The 21,908-nt window shown below is 42.1% G+C and overlaps 1 protein-coding gene across 1 annotated transcript; it reads left to right on the top strand.

The window, feature by feature from the left end:
- Positions 1 to 5,098: 5,098 nt before the first annotated feature.
- Positions 5,099 to 18,904, top strand: calcoco1a (calcium binding and coiled-coil domain 1a). Its single transcript, XM_080497301.1, has 15 exons — positions 5,099 to 5,208; positions 6,571 to 6,735; positions 6,812 to 6,914; positions 9,957 to 10,159; positions 10,291 to 10,503; positions 10,720 to 10,868; positions 10,960 to 11,029; positions 11,140 to 11,295; positions 11,414 to 11,668; positions 11,969 to 12,094; positions 12,989 to 13,084; positions 13,826 to 13,913; positions 14,087 to 14,334; positions 14,605 to 14,696; positions 16,839 to 18,904. The coding sequence occupies exons 2-15, from the start codon at positions 6,604 to 6,606 to the stop codon at positions 16,864 to 16,866; spliced, it is 1,959 nt and encodes a 652-aa protein (XP_080353427.1). The 5' UTR covers positions 5,099 to 5,208; positions 6,571 to 6,603; the 3' UTR covers positions 16,867 to 18,904.
- The last annotated feature ends 3,004 nt before the right edge of the window (positions 18,905 to 21,908 follow it).

Genomic DNA, 21,908 nt, shown 5'->3' with positions numbered 1-21,908 from the left:
GCATTGTTAGCTAATTGTAACCTTACTTCCAAGCATAGCATCAGCCTGTTGACGTCATACTGTGAACGTCCAGACACGTGTGGAATATCAATATAAATGTAGAACTACCAGATAGCCCTATGACCTCAGTGGAGTAAGAACTTTTTTATCATCTAAATACAATTTAATAGAAGCCTATTAATCACATAATGTAAAACACTGAAAGGCCACAAACTGGGTTATTCAATGAAAAATGGCCTCGTTCTGATTAAGCAATCACATTGCAAGCACGGGCTGCAGTTTTCATAAATCACTTCAAACATACATGGCATTTGATTAGAACCCATTAGCAATGAGCAACAGTGTGTGTACACACTGTGCATGTGGTGAGGCATGTGCGTGCGTCCCATCTCACATTTTCCGTGGTCTGCTGTTTAGGATGTTCCTCATTAGTGTGAATATTAATGCAACCAGCAAGGGGGGAAGAGGGGAAGAAAAATGTAAAAGGAATTTGGAAGAGCTTTTTAAAAGGGGCCATTTCATCAGAATCGTTATTTTTTTGCGGTTCTCTGAAGGCTCGTAACTGGCGGTCTATGAAGAGAGACATGCCGCAGTGGGGCTTAATTTAAAACCAGAAAGGTCACTGCACCAGGAAAGGTCCTCAGCTCAGCCAAAAATATAAAATGAGGAGGAGAAAAAAGAAAGCAGTGGGGGAGGAGGTGGAGGCCAAGAAAAAGAGCAAAATGAAAGGAGATCAGAGGATGCCGATTGGGAAGGGGGGGGACCCGGGCTGGAGGAAACACATTCAAGTAATTTGGAAAGACAGTGTTATGGAGCGGAGGACAAAAACAAAAAAAAACAAAAAACAGAAAAATACAGGAGACAGAGGAAAACAGAGGGGATAATGAACTGAGTTGCAGCTGAACTGGAACAGGTTTTTTGTTTACTTTAATGGTGTTTTTGCAAGTAATTTGTTATAATGGTCCACAATTTCAGGGAAAAACACTGCATCCACACACAGTGAAGGATTGCCAATCTGTCCGACAATCTGTGTTGGCAGAAACACAACCCTCCCTACTACCCTCCCCAAGCTTTAGCTGAATTAGGCTCCCAATGCTTGGGACTTGACCAGAGTGCTAATGGTCAGATGGGAAATTAGCATCACCATATGCAACTCAGCACGAAATAGGTGCAACTTTGAAAAGTGCAATTCTTGTTTCTTTTCTATTTTTTGGAGGGTGGGGGAGGGGGGTGACGACGCTTGATGTGGCTGACAGGCAGACGTCACTCGCCAGACCTGGCCTTGTTAACAATAATAAACTACGCAAGTCACCCTTCTTCAACTGCACGGTGTGCTCGACACACTAACATCCTGGTCTTCAATCACTTGTTTATCTATGTGCTCACTTTAATTGTCCGCAGGGTTTTTGACTGCACCACATTACATAAAAGCACACAGGAGCCTCATGGCAGCGGCACGACAGCCTCTGATGTAAAGCCTCACGGTTTTCACAGATAAGACGAGTTCAATTTTAATGTTGCTAGCACACCGAGACGCACCAGGCTCACTTGTAAAACAGAATGCCCCCTTCGCTTGTAAACGCAGCAGCCCAGAAGGAGGAACGAGATGGGGGTTGGGCCCATTGAGGTGGGGCTGAATTAAAAGGAGGAGAGGTATTCCACTTGTCCAACTCTGGCAATCCATCCTATGGATCAATTTTTCTCTCAAATTCCCAATCCGATCCCCACCTCTTTTAAAAACTAATACCCAATTCCAATCACAGCTGCAGTAAAGCATATCTTGTAAAAGGTCATAGTGTGACCTCTGAGTTCTGTAAATTGGATGCCGGTTGGCCCACTTTCATTTGAAATACCGCACAGCCTAGGATAAAAGTGCCCTGCACGGCGTCACATCACCGGTGGGACCTGCAGCCGGCCCATCAGTAGGTGTTCATTTTGATGTGAAGTGTCACAGCACAGAGAATTTAACAAGATATTGGTTGTCATTGCAGAGGGAAACAGGAACCAGAATGCAAACATAAACTGGAGCGCGGGGGGCCCGGGACTCGTTCTGGGATAGGTGTATCTGTGCGTGCATGTGTGCTTGCCATAGGCAGCGTACCGGCATATAGTGGAGCATCTCTATGCAGCCAGCCAAGGGAACTGATCAGATGGACGATCAAACACTAATCATTCCCTCACGGCCCATACCGAGTAAAGCTGTCATTAATTTTGCGGAATTACATCAAATCTGAGACATTCTTTATGTGGCCCACGGCCTGTAGACAGTTATACGACAGGGACTGCTGCGCTAAGCAGATGGGGCAGCTTGGCCGTGCATACTAAATACCACCGTCCCCCATTTCTCTATCTCCACCCTCCCAACACTCTGCCCTCCTTCCAGGCACTCTGCTTCTGCTCCCTCTTCCTTTGTTTTCCAGCCTTCTAATGGCCTTTCTCCTCTGTATGGCCACACAGGCCCACTGATGACATCACTCACGCCACAGTAATGGACGTTATTTAATTCAGAAGTGCTCGTATTGCTCTAAACGATACACTGATAGGAGGATATGTCAGTGGCGTGTCTTCAAAGAGTTTTATTTCCACACAAGACACGTTAGGCACTAATTTAGTGTGATGAGAAAATAAATTGTTTGCCGACATAAATCTTTAATGTTTGTCTCTTGGATGTTGACAACTCTAACAGTTTACTTGCCTATACACAACAGAAGGTCATAATCCCATTTGAGGTTTCCTTGGCAACTGATTACTGCTGAAGGCAAGTTACAATTTACGACTAGTGACACATACCTGCCATTCCCGTTGAATGAGACATGTGGTAAGCTATATTCAGACAAACCACCCCAGGTAATAAAACTGCAGTAGCACTCAGGGGCTATACCATTTTCTTATATTGAGAGGAATTCCAAGCCAAGCTGCTAGAAATCAGCAGATGACAGGGATTAAATTTGTGTGCAGCACTTCTACGACAGATAAATAAACAGCATGCCGAAGCGATTGTGCCAGAGCGGGAGATAGCAGGTCTTTCCCTCTCGCTACAACTGCAAAGTGTTAATATTAGTCCAGCTCTTCCCAAAGAAACACAGAAGAAAGGAAAAAAAAGCCTGTCAATTCAGACGGTGTGCATATGTGCATGCGTGTGCAGGTTTTAAGGGTAGAGGTGGAACATTATGACAGTGAAGCCATAACGGCAGGCAGCCGGGTCAAGATCAAGCAGTTTCATGGACAATCCACTTTCAGTATAGTCTCTATTATGGTGAAGCCTCACATTCCTACAGCGCAGCCATCTTCTGACTTCACACAACAGTGACGCTTCAAAGTCAAGGCTGCCCGAGATCTGATGTGCCATTTTCCAAAACAACGGCAGCGTAAAACCTCGAGATCTCAGCAAAAACAGGAACGAGGTCGGAAGTTAATATAAAAACAGTAATACTCTAACTAGTTGGTACAAAACAATGTGGAAGTAGTAGTTGCAAATAATTAAAATTAGCAAATATAAAAAGTTTATTTGCTTTTTCTAGCATCCGAGCCGAAAACACACACATGTAAACAATGGCTACTGAATGAGCTGCTTGTTGCAGTACAATCTATTTAATTATCCCCACTGTGAGAGAGCCACGACTTCCAGCACCGCTTTGCTCACACAGGCTCAGCACACTATTAATCCACTTAAACACAATTTATAGGGTCTCAACATCGACTGTCCGTCGGCATAAAATTACATGAAGCATCCTTATAGTGTCGTCAACAAACTAAATTAGCCAAACTGGACTAACTAATTGAGGAGGAGTAAAGGTCTGTGCGACTGGGCCGACTCATCAGCGCACACAGATAAACAAGTAAATGATAGCAGCAATAACAATAATAACATGGGATGAGCGTTTGTTTAAACTGTGTCAGAGGCATTGTAATCCAAACTCAGGGATCCCAAGTTGTTTTCTTTTGGGTGGCTGTGGCTTTTTCAGGCGGCAGCAAAGATTCTCTTTCACTCAGTTGATAGTCATCTTTATTTATAATCTAAATGTATTGAAAGCTTATTCTCTCAGTAATGTTCAAAATATGTTTTATCAAATATTCTGTAATTTAGGAAATTACAAAAATGATTTTTAACATGATTGCATCTGATCCAACAGGCATAAATGTTTTTAAACACTAATATTGATTATGTATGCACTTCAAAAGCATACATTCATACCGAAAAACAAGAAGATATCTGCTTTGAATCAGTTATTTTACCAGTTTCAGACCACATATTGTTTAAAAATCTACCCCCCCCCCCCCCCCTCACATCTTCCCGACATTAAAGAACAGACAAAAGTGCTGTGCTAAGATTAGTTCACCAGGTTGTGAGGTGGTCTCAGGGGAGCTGAAGACCTCAGACTGTGTGTTTTAGAGGTGGTGAGCAGTGAGAACCTGAACGCAAAGCAATGGGTTTCCAAGATGGTATACTGCCCTCTGCTGTCCAGCACCGTGACATCGTCCTGCTTTTTAATGTGTCCTTCCCTCCACGAGGCACTGTGACATGACAGACGCCTCCCCCTGCCAAAAAAAAACAAGGATTACTGGTTAATCTTGAAAATCTTAAAACCAAACATCCAATTAAATCTAGAACTTGGCACTGAAATCAATTACTTTCTTCTGCAAAGCTTTGGGCGATATAACTTTGGATATTATTTAAATAACTTTTTAAAATCTTGAATTGTCAAATAAGTTAGTTATTGATTAAATTTAAAATGTCATCGGAGCTTCTTTGGAAATGAGTTGCTATAAATAAAAATCTGCACGTGTCCACACATGTCCACTGCTGCCGCGGTCGTTTGAAGTTCCCCTTATCTCAAACAGGAGGTTAGATATTGGAGAAGCAGACAAGCAGCGTCTCTGAGCGCGTTGACATGCGTCCAAACCGTAGAGGAGCATCGTGTTACGTGCAGTGCGCGCCCGTTGGCTCCGGGAAATGTAGTTTAAACGCGAGATCTCCGCCTGGCTGCAGACCCACTGCAGGACACCATCTCCCACAATCCCCTCCTGCTGGAAGTCAGAGCGTCGTGGTTGTGTTTTGCTTTGGGGTTTTTGTTATTGTTTCTGGTTATTAAAGAGACTTGGGTCCGAAGGGTGACAGCGCAGCCGTGTGCGTCCGGACGCACAGCGAAGCCCCAAAACTCTGCGCACAAAGCTGCGGCTTGACGCACAAAAGTGAGGCTTGAGAAGGTAAGGGACACCTCCAGAGTCGAGTACGGGTTTAATGTGCGCAGATGCTTTTTTGTCGTTAACAAAGCCTGCTTTGTGCTGTCCGGTGCGTCAACTCGCACCTCGGCGACTAATCAGACATTAAGCGATCAAACCGAGCGGCCCGATCGCACTTTGCGTGCCATCAGACTCACATCGACGTGTCTGCTTTCTGCTCACTTTTCTCCGACATGTGCTACTGTTGGGCCTCAAGCCTCGTGCTGTGTAATATGAATCCCCCCCCCAACAAGGAAAACCTGCTGCCAATTTCTTCCCCACAATCAAACAAAAACATTCATAAGTCCGGTTTTGAGGCGTGATTTAAACGGACGGAGCCATACCACAGTCAATGATGAGTGACTAAAATAGAAAACTTAACTGCAGTGGATTACAAGTTCGGGAAAGTGACAGTTGATCCATTGTAATAACACGTATGCACTACAAAGCTTTGTCCGTGTTGTTCTGTGGACACTTAAAAAGAAAACTGTTCTACTCTTCTAATTATAAGGAGCAACTGTCATTGTCTCATTGAATCGATAAATGCACCTTGTTACAAATGGAAATCATTTTCACCATGCTGACCAGATGTTAAGCCTTTTGTTGCAGCAACATGAGTATGTTTCTTTTTTCTTTTTTTGGTTGCTCAGGGAGATCATTTGCCTGTTTAATAACAAAGGGATACGTTCATTACCCATTCCCTCTGAATACGTGAGGATCAAAGAATGGACAAAACAAAATAGTTAAACTTTAATTTATATTTAAGTTTTATTAAATTAACTGCAGACAACATTCATCACAAGAACACTTGCTTTAAACATTTGAAGTTTTTGAGTGTAGAAATAACATATTTTCAGTGTCATTCCAATTTTTTTTTTCAAATACACGACAGCCAGACTTTCCTGAAATTCATTGCAAGTTGCCCACCAGTGGAATTTGAGCCCTCACACACACATACACACACACATGCCATGGAGGCCCACAGACACCTTGTGCGGCATGCTTGCACGCGACGACGCACAATAGCAAACGATTTTCACGACGACTGAAATAGCCCGGTGACAAACATGCAATATGTCATGTTGCTCAAAGTCCCTGCTGTCACTGGGGTTCAGTCGTGGTGTCCTTTCCTCCAGTGTGCACTCAGTCAGGATATCCTCTTACAGCTGGTGAGAACTGGCCAGCTACTCTGTGAATATTTATACTCCTGCCAACCTGCGCCTGTTTGTTCGTTTTGTGTCACAATGAGCTGATTAAACAGTTCTGACCTTCAGTGTGTATAAACCATAACAGCAATTATACATTCAGGTTTGTTTGGATTTTTTTTTTTTTTTTTTTTTGTCACAGGTGCAAAATTGCCTGCCCTTGTTTAGTGTTGCCATGGACAAGGCTTGGCGGGTGGAGTTTAGGAATGTGGGCTGCAGTTATTTCCCTCAGAGCCGAGTCGACTGCCACTACACACTGAGCTCACAGCACATCTGGACCAGCAATGACTGGATCGGGCTCTTCAAGGTACGCCTGTCACCAATAAAGCTAATGAAGAGATATCTGTGTTTACTGAGTGATACCCATGTGTTTTCTTCCTCAGGTGGGGTGGTCATCCATGAAGGAGTACCACACCTTTGTTTGGGCTTTGGCACCGGATGACTATCAAGAGGGCACAGAAGTCAACTGCAGTGTTAATTTCTATGGTATACATATTCTAATACTGTTCATAGTGTACAAACAACTTAACACACCAATATCTCTGATTGTCTGTCACGGGTACTTCCACCGACGTAAAATAACCTGTGCAGAAGACAAATGTCCTGCTTAGCTTAGGTCTCTAACAGAGACAGTCTCTGTCATGGTTTGAAATAATTCCTATAGTAAGCGGGACGTTGAGTAATGAGAATGGCAAAGACAATGGCTGGAAGGCTGCTGTGCTGACTGCCACTGCCCACTGGAGAATACAGTGTTCACTTTGTCCTGTGTGTCAGGGTCTGCTGATAAGCCTGATTCAGTGTGAGGGGCACGTGTGCAGCAGGTGTGGCATTGACCCCGGGGAGAGTGATTTATCCTTAACTTAAGCACACTGTCAGTGACATTCTTCATGGGTGGAGGAGCAAAGCAAGGAAAGTCAAAAGAAACTACTGATGGTTCCTTATCGCCCAGTGATACAGTGATTTAAAAAGCCCCTTGCCTGGACTGTGACCTTAGCCAGGGCTATAAGTTGAATTGCAGCTCATAAACTTTGCAGTATGTCATTCTTCCTTTCTGTTTTCCATCCTCAGCCCCTTCACTGTACAAATGTTGTGAAAGAGGAATTCCAAGTAAATCACTCTGAACATGAAGCTATGGCCTGTGCGAGATAAGGATAATATTAGGTTAGCTGGTTTTATGGGCTGGATAAAGTCACAGACTGGCTGTCTGCTTTGTGGTCAGAGCAGAGGGAAACCTTATAACATTCTTAAAACCAATGAAAATATTCCTCCAATAAGACGTTTTTCAACTTTTGTCAAGGACGAAAAACACATGGAAAGGATCTTAAACAAATTGTTTCTTTTTCTTTTCTTTTTTTTTTTTACTTAAACATAGTTATTGATAAACAACTGAGATCATTTTGAGGAAATGGGGAGTTTATCACTCTTTTCGTTGTGACGCTTATGTTTGTTTTGACATCATTAACATGCTTATTTTTTTTTAAAAACAATAATATTTGTAAACGGCGCGTCGGGTGAGCGTTGGAGTGCCGTTATTACCTGTTTTTGTTGGTACACTGAGGTCGCTCCGGAAATTGGTTTAAAAAAACAAAAAAACAAAAACACCACGTGGTTGTTTAAACACGCGATCGATCCAGGAAGCAATGCGATGACGTCACTGTGAATGATGAAATGCACGTGATTAGTCTTTTAAAATTTATTTATTTATTTGTTTGTTTAAGCCTGTCACCGAGCATTGCAACTTCAATAGCTCAACAAATCAGTTAAAGATTATGAAAAATATATAAATATGTATGAAACACATTTGCACAAACTATCACATTTTCTGGTAACAGCAAAATCCATGACAGAATAGAGATATAAAAATAATATTATGTACAAGTCTGTCACATCGTGTTTCCAAATCAATAAACCACAAATAAATGCATTTTCTAACCCGATCACATATTGCCTGTATGGGCAGTGGGAGGGGGTCGGGCTTTATATCCTCCATCTGTAGGATACGTTCCCTCTTAAGCATTTTAAGATACAATCAATCTCCCTCTCAGAATCATTAAAGCTACTTCACCAGCAGACCAGACAAAACACATCAAATAAATGTATTCTGAAACTAAAATAAAGCAGAGCTGCCAACTGTCACACATGAAGAGTAAATATCTCCTCTAAAATCAGAAGCAACACTTGAAATAAGTCGAACATTTGCTGCCTAAAGAACATTTGCTCTTTAGGCAGAATTGCAAAATGTAATTTTGTTTATATATATTACAATGTGATTTCTTGTCAAAGATCACAAGAAATAGGTTATTATTATAAAACAAACATCCCACTCTCTGGTTTCTTCATAAATTGCACATGTTTACTGGATATTGTGGGGTTTTGCTTTCCTCCCACAGGTTTATTACTAATTGGCATTGGAAAGAGTCTAATTTTGTGACAAATGTGATTAGTATTATTCAATATTTAAAAGGATCCCAAAAGCTGGAATTGTTTGTTGTAAGGCAGTGTTTTGTTAATTTCCTAACCTTTAGGTGCTTAAATGGGGTTGCACTTCCAAGCCTGGTCATGAAGAAACCCATTCCTCTTCAGCTTTAGCAAGTATGATCAGAATATGAACAGATACATCATAAAGATACAGAACTGGCTCTAGAAATGCAAACTTGGATAGTTTTTGTTAATGGTATAAAATACAGACCCCTCTATAAGTAATTGGACCTACGCAAGATCTAAGATTGAGGAAATTTATGTACTTTTGTTTGACTCCACTGAATGATTGCAGTACTGCTGCTTGTGGCCTGAAGTTGTATTGCACAACTTTCCATAAATCAATGTTATTGCTATATCAATAGAGTTTTTCTTCAGCAGACATTGTGACTCTGGAAAACAAAAGTGGAATTAATGACGGCTCAGTTCCATTTAGGTGTCTCAATAAGCCATGACAGTGTAACGGCATGCACAAAAGCAGGACGTCCCCAAAGCCGCCATTAATATATAGCGGTACGGTTGCACTGTGACAAGTCAAAATATCTGCCATGAAAAAAATATTGGCTATAAAATGGATTTTTGATTTCATACTGTTTTCTAAATGCCGCTTTATTTATCACACTAAAGCAGCAATATAATACAAAATAAACGTGTTATTGGCCCATAGTTTATGAATACCCAGACATTAAGATTTATGGCGACCTTAGAATTTACAATTTACAATTTAGATCGAGACAGAAGATAACAACCTGATTAAGTGTCATGAGGCCGGGTTTTTAGTCCGATAGGAGTAAGTGCCAGCAGACAGCACACAAAGGCAATACAAAGAGGGCTTTTTTTTTTTTCTTCATTTTTTTAATCATCTGCCATAGAAGGTTGATCAGTGCTTTGAAAGTGAGACGCACTTAAATTAGTTCACCTAAAGTGCACTAAAGTTTCATGTAAGCACTCTGTGCTGCAAGCTTCAAATGACAACAGAGGCAATTTAAAGCTGTTATGTTTGTGTACAAATAGTTCATCATGGCTTTGTTTTTTCTTCCCCTTTTGCAGCGTCTTACCTGCCCAACCCTAGCTCCCAAGACTATGAGTTTGTATACATCGATGCGAAGGGGGAAGTGTGCTCCCGCAGCTCCAAGTTCAGCTTTTGTGCACCAAAGCCGCTCGAGGATCTTGTGACCCTTGAAGAAGAGACTCATGGAGAGGAGGGAGGCACCGACATGCTCCTGGTCGTACCCAGAGCTGAACTGCTGCAGGTGAGCACAGCCAGGAAGTACATTAGACGAGGCAGAGTTACAGCTAGAAATCCATTTGCTTTTGTTACTTAAAGAAGGGAAGGCAGTCATGATTGTTCATCTGATGCGTGTTTCCTCTCGTGTTTTATCAGAGGCGACTGTGGGAGTGTCTGCGAGAGCGTGCCGAGCTGCTGCAGGTGCAGGAAGCAGCAAATAAACAATGGAAGAAAGATAAGGAGGAGCACAACAGGGCCAAGGAGGTCTGGAACAGACAACGCAAAGAGTTGGAAAACGGCATCGCCAGACTGCACGAAGAGCAGAAGCACCGTCTGGAGAAGCTCGGGGAGATGGAGAGGACACAGAAGGTGGCGTATTATTGTGCTCAAGCAAATGATGGGCAATATCAATTTGCTTAATATCATTTTCGTATGTTCCTCTGTAATTGTGGATTTATGCTTCGATGGAAAGACTCCGCTTTAACAATACACTCCAGAAATTCAGGAAATTATCTGAGCTATTATGCCAAAATTGCTTATCATTGAAGTTCCTCATAAAAATTAAAATTGCATCTGGTCTCTTAGGAAGAGCAGGCGAGGGGAGAATCACTAGCCCAGGAGAAATCTGCCTTAATGGATGCAAGGGAAGCGAGTGATGTGCGAATCAGAGAGCTAGAGGAGGACATCAAAACCCTGACACAGAGAGCCGTGGAAAGAGAGACGGAATTGGAGAGGTTTGAATGTTTTTTCTGCTCTTCCATATTTTAGTTTTATGTAGCTCTCATAAATAGTTTTGATAGTTCATAACTGAATCTGTGTGTGCAGGATGAAGGACCGAGCCAAGAAGGCGGGAGCTCTGAGGAAAGAAGACGAGAGCGAGAGAAAGAGCCTGCAGGTGATGACAAATAAAAACATGTGGTACACAGAATAAGCATGTGTGGCTGCCCGAGCCTTTATTCTCACGCTCTGTGTAACGCTCCCGATCTGGTTCATTCATGTTTACAGACCAAGCTGGAGCAGACAGAAGGTGAACTCAGAAGTTTGTCGAAGGAGTTTCAAGGCCTGAGGAACTCTCTGGCCCAGCGAGACACCAGCGTTCTGCAGCTCCAAAACACCATCACCACCCTCACCCAGAAACTCACCACCGCCCACAGGAAAGAGGTCAGACGTTTCATCTGGAAATGCGAGCGCGGCGGTTGGGACTGGGGTCATGTAAGCGAATGACCAGCCGTATCAAATATGTAACCGACATCTGCCTTCTTCTTTTATTTATGGCCAGACGGAGAGCGAGGCGTCGCTGAAGGAGATGCGCAGCCTGCGGGAGCGTCTGCACATGAGCGAGCGCGCTGCCGAGGGTTTGAAGAGTGATCTGAGTGGCATGGTAGCCCAGAGGGATCACGGCCAGGCTGAGCTGCATCAGGCTCGGCTGCAGGCAGCACAGCTAACGCTCCAGCTCGCAGACTCCAGCCTGGCCCTGAGAGAAGGGAGAGCACACTGGGCTCAGGAGAGGCTGAGTCTGCAGCGAAATGCTGAGGTAATTTCTCCCCGCAGAACAGACAATCCAGAAGGTTAGGAAAGTTAGATTTATACTACAGTGAAGTTTTCAGTATATTATGCCATAATTTTCCCGGTCATAAGTCCTCATTATGTTGCTAAATGTCAAGACAAGATATGATGGCTTGGAGGTGAAATCCTCCTCTTTCGGGTGGTTTACATTGTTTATTTTAATGTGCACTGCAGCTCTGGAGTCAGTCAAGACTTTACCCGTGATCTGTTGACCTCGCATTTCCTGAGGTGAATATGTTGCGAGTGGTAATGTGTCTCCCCCGAACAGAAAGACCAGGAGCGTTTGGAGAATCTCAGCGCGGAGATGCAGAGGATGGAGGAAAAGCTGCAGGAGGAGAGGATGGAGAGAGTGAAGCTCGAGGTTGAAATTGGAAGAGAGAAAGACTGCAACCGGGTGAGAGAGGCAACACGATTTATTGTTGCTGTGGACAATGTCGACGTTGTACTGTGAACTTACAATGAACAGGGGTGTAAAGAGTACCAAAAGTTGTACTCAAGTACAGCTACTATTACATCACTTCGATTCTATTAAAACTAAAAAAGGTACTGAAAGCTACTGAAAGCACGAGTTTCTACTGTATGTATTTGCATTATCAATTGAAGTTACCGTTTAAAGCACATTCCGCAGACACACTCCAACAATTTGATTTGTAAACAAATGTATATATAAAGCCAGAAATGTATTTATTAGATGCATAAACATTTTGGAGACAAAGGAAAATAGATTCAAATTGCAAATCAGCCATGACCAGATCAGTCCATACGGCCATCTTAAGCCTATCCCAACTGACTATGAGCAAAAGTCTCCAGTCCATCATTGGGCAAACATAGACATACAACCATTATCACTTACATTCACACCTACAGGATTTTTAAAGTGATGAGTTAATCTCAAATAAAATGTTTGGATTGTGGACTGGAGAAAACCCCATGCACCTACGGTGTGAACTTCCAACCTCTGTAGAGAAAAGCCCCCAAATTGACTCAACCACTAGCAGGCCGTGGAAAAAAGGAAGGAAGAGAAATTAAGTAAATTGTACATACTTTAAATACCCATGGAAGCTAAAACCTGAGATTGCTACTTAGTCACACTCGTGTAAGTATTTGTAAAACATTTCTTCTGTCCTTGACAATATGTTGGCTGAAACTCAATGGGAACGGGAAGAGGAGGTTATTAACAGTCTCTATGACAATGACCCTGATCGCTAACAAGCCGTTACACAGAAGCGACACTGTTCATGAAATGACTCTGATATACTCTATTTGTTTTATGATTCCTGGCCTGCAGGTCCAGCTGAGTGAAACCCGCAGGGAGCTCCAGGAGCTGAAAGCCAGCCTGAGAGTCGCTCAAAAGGAGAAGGAGCTGCTAAACGCAGAGAAACAGGTCAGGGACAACGTTTTTATCGCTTTATGAATCCGTCCTGATAGAAGTTTCCTCAAAAAGTTTTTTGTGTGAGTTTGTGCACTTTGTGCTCTCCTCATTGTCACACACTGAGATCTTAGTTTTTAGCTTTTAAATTAGTGAATTGTGGTCCAGTGACAATGCGCACTACTGTCAACTGCTTCTATGAAATTCTTTTTGCGATCTGGTTATTAATAATACATTTATATCCGGAAGCTTACCGAAATAACAAGTATTGCAGCCTTGTGAATGCTCCAGGTGTTGGGAATCTTCTCTCTGTTGTTGTCTTCTTGTTATTGTGCAGTATAAATTGTTTATAGTGCAATATAAATCGGTGGATTTCAGGGCAGTCAGTGCTGTTGCTGTTAAAGTGCCTGCAGAGTTTTTGTTGGCCAACCACCATCACATTTTCCTGCTACAAACAGAGGAGAGGGTCCATGTTTTTAAAATCAGTGTCCAGCCTGCATCAGTCATATGTAAGCATGGCGGCCAGTCTGCAGGGCATGATAAATCAAACAGAGATACACCATTAAGTCCATGATATTTCTTCTTCAGTGTTCCTATTTGTATGATAACATATTATAATATTGGATATTTACAGTGTGATCGGTTGATATGGCTTTGGCTGAGAGAAGTCGGACATTATGATAGTCATCAGGCTGCTGTAGCCGTGATCAGGGCTTCACTCTGCTCTGTGATATAACGCCTGTTTTTCCACTACAGGAGTTGATGGAGTACATCTGTCAGCTGGAGCAGAAGATGGGAACAGTGGCCAGTGCCAAGTGGAGCGCTGCCCCGGTCGCCTCTACAGGTGAATGGAGCCGCCCATCAATCTCGCCGTTACACCCTGCAGATGCCAACAATAAAAGTGTTAACTGCCATTCAAGAGCGACACAAAGCATGTTTTCAGAGTGGCCCCGTTTGTGGGCGACGAGACTGAAGAGGAGTGACCTCTCTGTTTTTGCCCATGTTTCTCTCTGCCAGGCTGTCCTGACAGCATGCTGTCCGACTCTGAGGACGAGAACCCAGAGGCTCTGCAGATCCTCCATCCGCCAAGACCTCTGGGCCACTACAGCCTGTGTGAGCAGGGCCCGTCTGACTCCCTGCTCCTCTCCACCCCGCCTTCATCCCCCAGGGAGGTGGACAGGAGAGTTGTGGTCATCAACCAGCCAGCCCCTCTCTCCTTGCCACACCAGGCCAGCGCTGAGACCCTGGCACACAGCTCGGACTCGGTGAGCCGCGCTATCTGAGCCGCTCAGCTTCACAACGGCATAATTGTATGCGATACTGAAAATGAGCTATGTCTTCATGCTGATAGCCGAGCACACCACTTAAAACACGGCCCGGTGAATCGTTTGATACTGACATTATCTCCTAGAAGCAATTAGGTTGCTGGTCTGCAAGTTATTAGACTGTAATAGCTGCTGGACAGATATGTGTTAAGGATGTGTATGTGTGTGTGTGTGTGTGTGTGCATGTGCGTGTTACTGTTTGTTATTAAGGAGGAGGAATCTGATTCACTTCAGTGTGGAAGGAACAGCTCTGGAGATGATACAGTCCTTTTGTTACCTGAACACACGGACACCGTCCTCAGGTACGACCAACCAACCCAAACACATTTTATTATACGTATATATATGCATATATATGTGTGTGTGTGTGTGTGTGTGTGTGTGTGTGTGTGTGTGTGTGTGTGTGTGTGTGTGTGTGTGTGTGTGTGTGTGTGTGTGTGTGTGTGTGTGTGTGTGTGAGAGAGAGTTATAGAAACACACTAAAAAAAGTATTTATATCTATAACTGCTATCTTCATTAAATGTTTCTTTTCGTTTCTATATTTTACTTCTATAAACATTATACTTGCCGTGAATCTGAAAAAAAAGATTTTGAAAGTGAAAGACAATTTTGAGACACTTAAAATTTATTTTATCACATGAACCATCTTTGCAACCATCCATGGAATATATGACACCTTTTCCTACAAAATCTAATGCTCTGTTGAAGCTCCGACTGCTGATTGTAAGCCCCATTGGCCTGTGACACAAAAGCAGCAAAGCTACTTATGGTGTTATAGACGTCTGAGCTGAAAGATGTCAAATGAAGGAAGACTGCAGGAAGATTTCAATGGATAAAAATCAAGTTTCACTCAGGGTGGCTGGTCCATGCCAGGGCAAAATCAGAGAATAACGATCGCTCACATTCACACCTATTCACATTGTATCTACCAGGAGAGTGTGTTTACCACTACATTACTGTGCAGCCAATCACATTTAAACCAGCAACAGCAAAGTTACATTGATGCACTGATCAAGTAGAAACTTTTTGTATTCAACCAGAAAAATCCCATCAAGATTTTTAAAAAAAACTCTTTTTTAATGGAAACTTGGCCAAAAAGAATCATACCGTTAAAAACAGATATTTAAAAAAAAAAACATATAAAGAAAAATTGCATCATGTGGCATTAAATTCTCCTAAATTCTCTCTTTTTGTGTTTGTTATAATAATGTCACATATTAATCGAAATTGTACTCATCAAACATATACCAGCGTTACTTTTTACATTGTTACACTAGTGTTTTTGCTTAAGTAAAAGATATCAGCCCTTTATCAATCATTACTTTTTTTTTTTTTACATGGTAATAATGTTGTCGCATGAACGGAAGAAAGTATTTAATGTCGCAGATGATATAACTGTTTCATAAACTGCTTGGGTTACGGCCACTAAAAAGCAGAAAGAACTACTTACCAGCACTCAAAATATATTGGAGGATATTCCCCTCAATAAAGGGCGAAGGCTTCCTTTAAACAAGCCTCGATGAGATCATGGTAAGCAAATTGAGCACAGGTGAAGATTTAATGTTGGAAAATGGAGATTTGCATTACTGACTGCAAATGAAAATGAAAATTTCTTTTTGAGGCCAAACAAGCCCGTAGACATCTTTCTGTCATACTGGCTGCTTTCAAACTGTCGCGTCGTGTCATATTTTATGAGCTCGTGACTTGACTTGTGTGTACAATCTTAAAGCTGCAAAGTAATTAGAGAACAAAGCCACCGTTTCAATTCAGTTGAGGAGAAAGTGTCACATTACTCTCTGAAACACAGAAAAGCAAACTCATCGAGTGTCTCCAAATTAAACAATGCAACAGCTTACATTCTTTTTTGTTTTGTTTTAAAGAACGGACGAAAAGCACCTGATCAAATGTGATCGGTGGCTGTTTTTTTCCTCTGGCAGCCTCACACAGGAACGGTTTCACGCGTGCACAATGAATTCAAAGCTCGCTAATGCACACAGACATATGCAGCCGATTATTTATGGCGACAGGGCGACAATGGCTGGAAGATGGAAGTTTTGAATGTGCGCTCGTAAAAGAAGTTGAGTCAGGGTGATGCAGGGGAGAGTGTTTGAGACGGAGTCGGGGCGTGGGAGGGGCGAGATGGGAGGACAAGGGGACAGACAAGTTGACAGCAAGCTGTAGCAATGATTTACCTGAGGGGGTGTACCGCAGTCACAGGCCAATTTTCAGCATCATTAAGGCTCTCGCTCCCCCACTCAGCCACTCCTTCAGTCTAACCTCCTCCTTCAGCCACAATGTGTGTTTCTTTCGCTTTTTAACTCGTGTGTGCACACACACACACACACACACACACACACACACACACACACACACACACACACACACACACACACACACACACACACACACACACACTCTCTCTCTCTGCCTTGTGTCTTCCCCAGTGATCTGGCTGACACCTCGCTATGGTAATCTGCGGACATCTGACCACGACGATCGATCAAAAGTGGAGAAAGAGCGGACTCGTGGATGTGGTGTGTTTCCACATTACTTCCACTAATGAGCACACACACACAGCTCACAAATTGTTAATAAGCATTTACATTGTATCTTCTGCAAACCTTTGTTTTCCTTTTTTTATTTTCTTGTGTTGATGCCCTAATTGTTTGTCCAGTGGTGGCAGGTCAACACCACCTTTAAAGACCGACATTAGATGGGGCGACAGTTTAAGCCGGCAGACTTTTCGGGACGGGCTCTGGCATTTGAGAGTTTGCGGGCTGTAGCAGAATGATTTCCGTTGAATCATTGCGATGTCGAGAGCTTTACGACGGATGTTATGTCGTTTTTATGGCATTTGTGATTAGGAGTCATGACAGGCACTGTAATTATGATGTTTTGTGCGGGGCCGGCTCCACTGGAAATCATGGCGAAAACTCTCCCGCAGCTTTAAATTCTCCACAGCAGCTTTGAGCACTTTTCATGGCGACATAAAGTAATGATACAGCATCATGCTAAATTATATTGCGGTAATGTAGGTCTATGACATCATATTTCTCCTCCATTTGCTCAGAACTAAGATTTGATATGCACTTTGTTGTATGCATTAGCAGTTGATTGTTGTCATGCAGATGCAGTTAAGGTGATTTAGTGGTGTAGACGCTCTCTAAGATGGACAAGCTTTCGAATTAGGAGGCTTATTGAACAGATTGTGTTTAACGTCTATTAGGATAGACGCCACATGCAACTTTCTACTTCAGTAACTTCATATCGTCATTATTCCAAAATTAATGCTCATAAGCTCCTCACTATAGATCAGCTGTGGTTTTTATTTCTTAATGAACCTTGGTTTTACGTTTGATAGTTATTGAAATTTACTAGCCATTTATTTGGGTGTTTAGCGTCAGTCTTTATCACAGTTTATATTGTACAGAAATTTTAATTCAGACACATGCAGTTCTAAATTTGTGCCTAAAATAATCAAGTCAAAAGAAAATCATCTTTATAGATCCTAACGTCAGCATCATGATGTTAGGATTTTTTCCCCCCCCTTTCCCTCTGGTAATATACTGCCTAATAAAAATTGCTGCCTACCTTTTAATCAATACTGTATGCATTTTTCATGATTTTCTATTTATAATTAACTTGAGTTATGCTGCAATTAAACTATATTCAGGTTTAAGTAGAAATAGGTGTTCAGTTTGTGCAATGTGTAACTACATTTTCCATGCTTGGCTAAAGAGGATTTGCTAGATTTGCCTTTTGATGCTTGATTTTATCTGCTGTATTTGCACCCTATTTTTAATAGAGAAGAGTTTTTAGATGAAAAGTTGATATATGGATACTCAATAGTCTGTCTTGTTCTCTCATCACTATTATACTCATTACGTGTGTTGTGTTTACTCATATTTTATTCACTTTTTGATTGTTTACTTTCTGCATTCACGCGTTAAGGTTTGATGTTTTTATTGAGATACCGGTGCTCATGAAAGGGAATAATACCAGAATATGTGTTGAAAGTAAATATATATATATATATATATATGTATGCAAAATGAATTGATTTTGATGTTTAAGCAGCTTCAGCGGCTTATCAAAGCAGTGGTGAAAGGAGTAATGTCTGGTTTACCTTGTGTCACTACGTCTTCTGATGTTACACTACATTTTAACATTTTCCATATGCAAGAGTTTTGAAAGGGTTCAAGGAATCTGGTGTTCTTTCCCAGATGATAGCACACTAAATGTATTCTCCATAGTCCTTGTTTGTAGCTGTAATCTGACTTTATGTCTTAAGGAAGTTGTGTTTTTTTGTCGTTCCACTGAGAGCTCCTGTACGAGTGCTCCTCGTCAGGACTCCGTCTCACTCTGCAATAAAGCTCCAGTGGTTACGCTCTGTTTTGAAGTTTTGTGTGTGAAGGTTATCCCACATTTACATCTCTCTGTACTTTCTTACCCATCGTGTAACAGGCTTTGGGTGGGGTTCTGCATAATAAAACGGTTTATGTATCCATTATTGGGTCTAATGTGTCTTTTTCCGGCCAAAGATTATAGCAATATTTTGATCCTCACATGACATTTCACTGGTAATTAACTATGCCATTTCTTTTCACACAGCCTTATAGCCCATATTCCCTTTTGGCTCATTGCCTGTTTTATACACGCTTCCCATTCTTGGATTTTCTCTCTATTCACCTTTGGCTTTCGCGCAGTCGCCCCTCGGGGCAAACCTCGTCATCCTCTTCATCCTCGCGCCTCCCCACTCCTCCGGCAATCTCCAGCTCTTTCTTTTAAGCTCCCCTCCTGCCCCTCTACCACACTCCCTCCATCTTAAGTCTGGGGTGACGATAGCTAATTATAAAATCAATGATGCCGGGCTGCCTAGTTTACAGCCCCCTCTAAAACCTTAACTGGGAAATCACTGTGGGATTGATGACTCCCTCACTCTTTATCTCTTTTAATTAGAAATGTAAAAGATATGAAGACCCAGAGGCCAGAACACATCTCCTCACATCTCCTAGTTTTTATGACCCCAACGCCTGTCTCTGTGCTCGCTCCCCTTCCCCAAATCGCCCCCCCTCCTTCAACTCTACCTGGCCTTGTTTATTTCCTCTGCCTCCCTCCTGGCACACCCTCCATTCCCTCTCTTGTCACTGACACCTGTACCTGTTTCTTCATGGCTTTCTCCATTACCCTTTCTGCAAGATGCCCCGTCTGCCTCTCTGCTGGAACACGGAGGAAGGTGTTAAATTTATGGTCTTTGCACTTGAAAACGTTTTTCACCTTCCCCTCACCTCTCCTCTCTCCCCTTGACTGACTCCCAACGCTCCGCAGTCTCACTGCATATGTAACAACTCGTCCTGGTTCTCTGTTCTGACCCAAGCAAAGAGGTACAGTGTGAATGATCTGACCCTACTCCCAAACTTCTCTCAGCTGGCGCAAGGCGTAGTCACCCATCAGTCTTTTATATAGAGTCCAGTGCACACAGACAGACCCTTCTGGTTTCCATCCCATCAAACCCAGGTCAATCTGCACCCTCGCCCTCTGTCTTTATCACACCCCATGCCCGGGCCCTTTCCTCTCTTACTGCTGCCAGGAGCATTTGGGTTCACTGAGCTTTATCCTCATGATCACTCTCCACAGAGCTGCAGCCTCTGCTTGCTCATTATCTCTCCGGTGCTCTGGCCGGGCATTCTGCTGCAGCCCGCTCACGTTCAGGCCAACCTCGGCTGTGTATCCAATGCCATGCTGAGTTCTGCATGACTGATGAGAATTGGATCCTCCCTGCAGCTTCTTCAATTGAGTGCGTGCAGTTATAAATACTGGATTTCAATGAGGACTGCTAAGTGCAAACTGGGTGTGTGTTTTGTAAAAATGAGGGGACAGTTGGAGTTATCTAAATTTGCGTAGAATCGTTCAATCAGCCAAGATATCATATAGTATGACAGTATGATTTTCAATGTCTACAATTAATTTGGAAATTCGGTGAAACTTTTTGACTGGAGTGTGAAGTGAAAGAAGCCCCCCCCCCAAAAAAAAAAAATGCATTCCCTTATTCTATTTAACCAATCAAAAGATGTTTTGCACAGACTATACTTGACTTTGTGTAGAATTTATACAGCTAACAGTTGCCATGAATATTAAATATCTCTGGCAGCACGTGCTACCACAAAAGGATGCAATTCATGCAAAACTCAACATAACACCTGTTCTCTCTCTGGGTTTAAATATTCAAATGACTTTCCTTGGTATGCTGCACCCATGACCTACTTTTATGGATTCTTTACTATTTTTGTGAATAATTGATGTCCCATGGCAGGATGAATATTACAATGGAGACTTTTTTTACTCTTTATTAATTCATTGTGCATTTGTACCTTCAGGTGTCACATTCCCACCCCTTTTCATTTCCACTGAATAAGTATTCCCATCTCAAGTAATTACTTAATCAAGCATCACTAAAGTGCAAAGATGAGTGTATAGAAATCCTACTTGGCTCCTTTAAATTCCCCCAAGCTCACCCAAACCCTCCCATGGGTTTCCATGGTAACACCTTGCAGGGTTCACTATATGAGGCAATTTGATTGTTCCTTGTAAAATAGTGTATAATGTATGGGCCTTATTTTAATTTCACTCTGGTGTTATTGATCTGTCTTTAATGATAGTTAATTAAAGCAATCATATAACTGATAGAATCTCATCTCTGTTTATTACCGCCCTCTTATTCTCTCGCTCTCTTTGGTTCTGTATTAATAAAATCAAGGTGAGGTGTCAGTATGCCACACTTTGTAACACTGAAAAGAGACAAATACGGTGAATGGGGCTTTATATGGAGGAATCCTGCTTAATCAAAAGGATGTGATGTTGTATGCGACTGTGATGCGGCCAAGATAAGCATTATAACCCTGACATACAGATAACTCTTGATTTTTTGTTATCTTCAAAAAACCAATCTGTATAAAAAAAATGTTGTTTACTTGCTTTAAATTAAGTGTGCACCACTGTGTTTGGGTTTTTTATATATCTACTGTATGATGTTGGCGAGGGGCAAAAGTCCAACCTCCTTCAATATGTCATTCATCATTACCAAGTTTTGGATTAAAGAGACCCCTCTCCACAAGTTTAAATACCTCACCGGTCCAGTATAATCTGAGCCCACATGATACCACTTAGTGATTGAAAGTATCTCTTTTATTTTCCCTGGTTTGTCTTCACATCTATGTTCATTTAAATGCCATTTTTAATGATCAATTGTTTCTCCTAAAAGACATATAAAAGGGAGAAATGTTTTTGCAGAACTAGAAATTACTCGAAAAGTCTTAATTTATTCAGCTCGTAAACTGGAAGTATCAAAGTTACAATAGTTTCAGATATCAGATTTATGTGTTATGTGAGGTGTCTGAAATACTGTACTTACTGAAAAGTATTTGATTTGCATTTTTTATCTGTTTCCACTTGTTATGCATCAGGTATAGTCTCCTCGCACGCAGTTTTATGCCATTAGCTCTTTACAACAACTT

The sequence above is a fragment of the Blennius ocellaris genome (assembly GCF_963422515.1).
Source record: "Blennius ocellaris genome assembly, chromosome: 5".
Taxonomy (NCBI): Eukaryota; Metazoa; Chordata; class Actinopteri; order Blenniiformes; family Blenniidae; genus Blennius; species Blennius ocellaris.
Note: the sequence above shows the minus strand (reverse complement) of the source record. Positions and strands in the feature narration are given on the sequence as shown.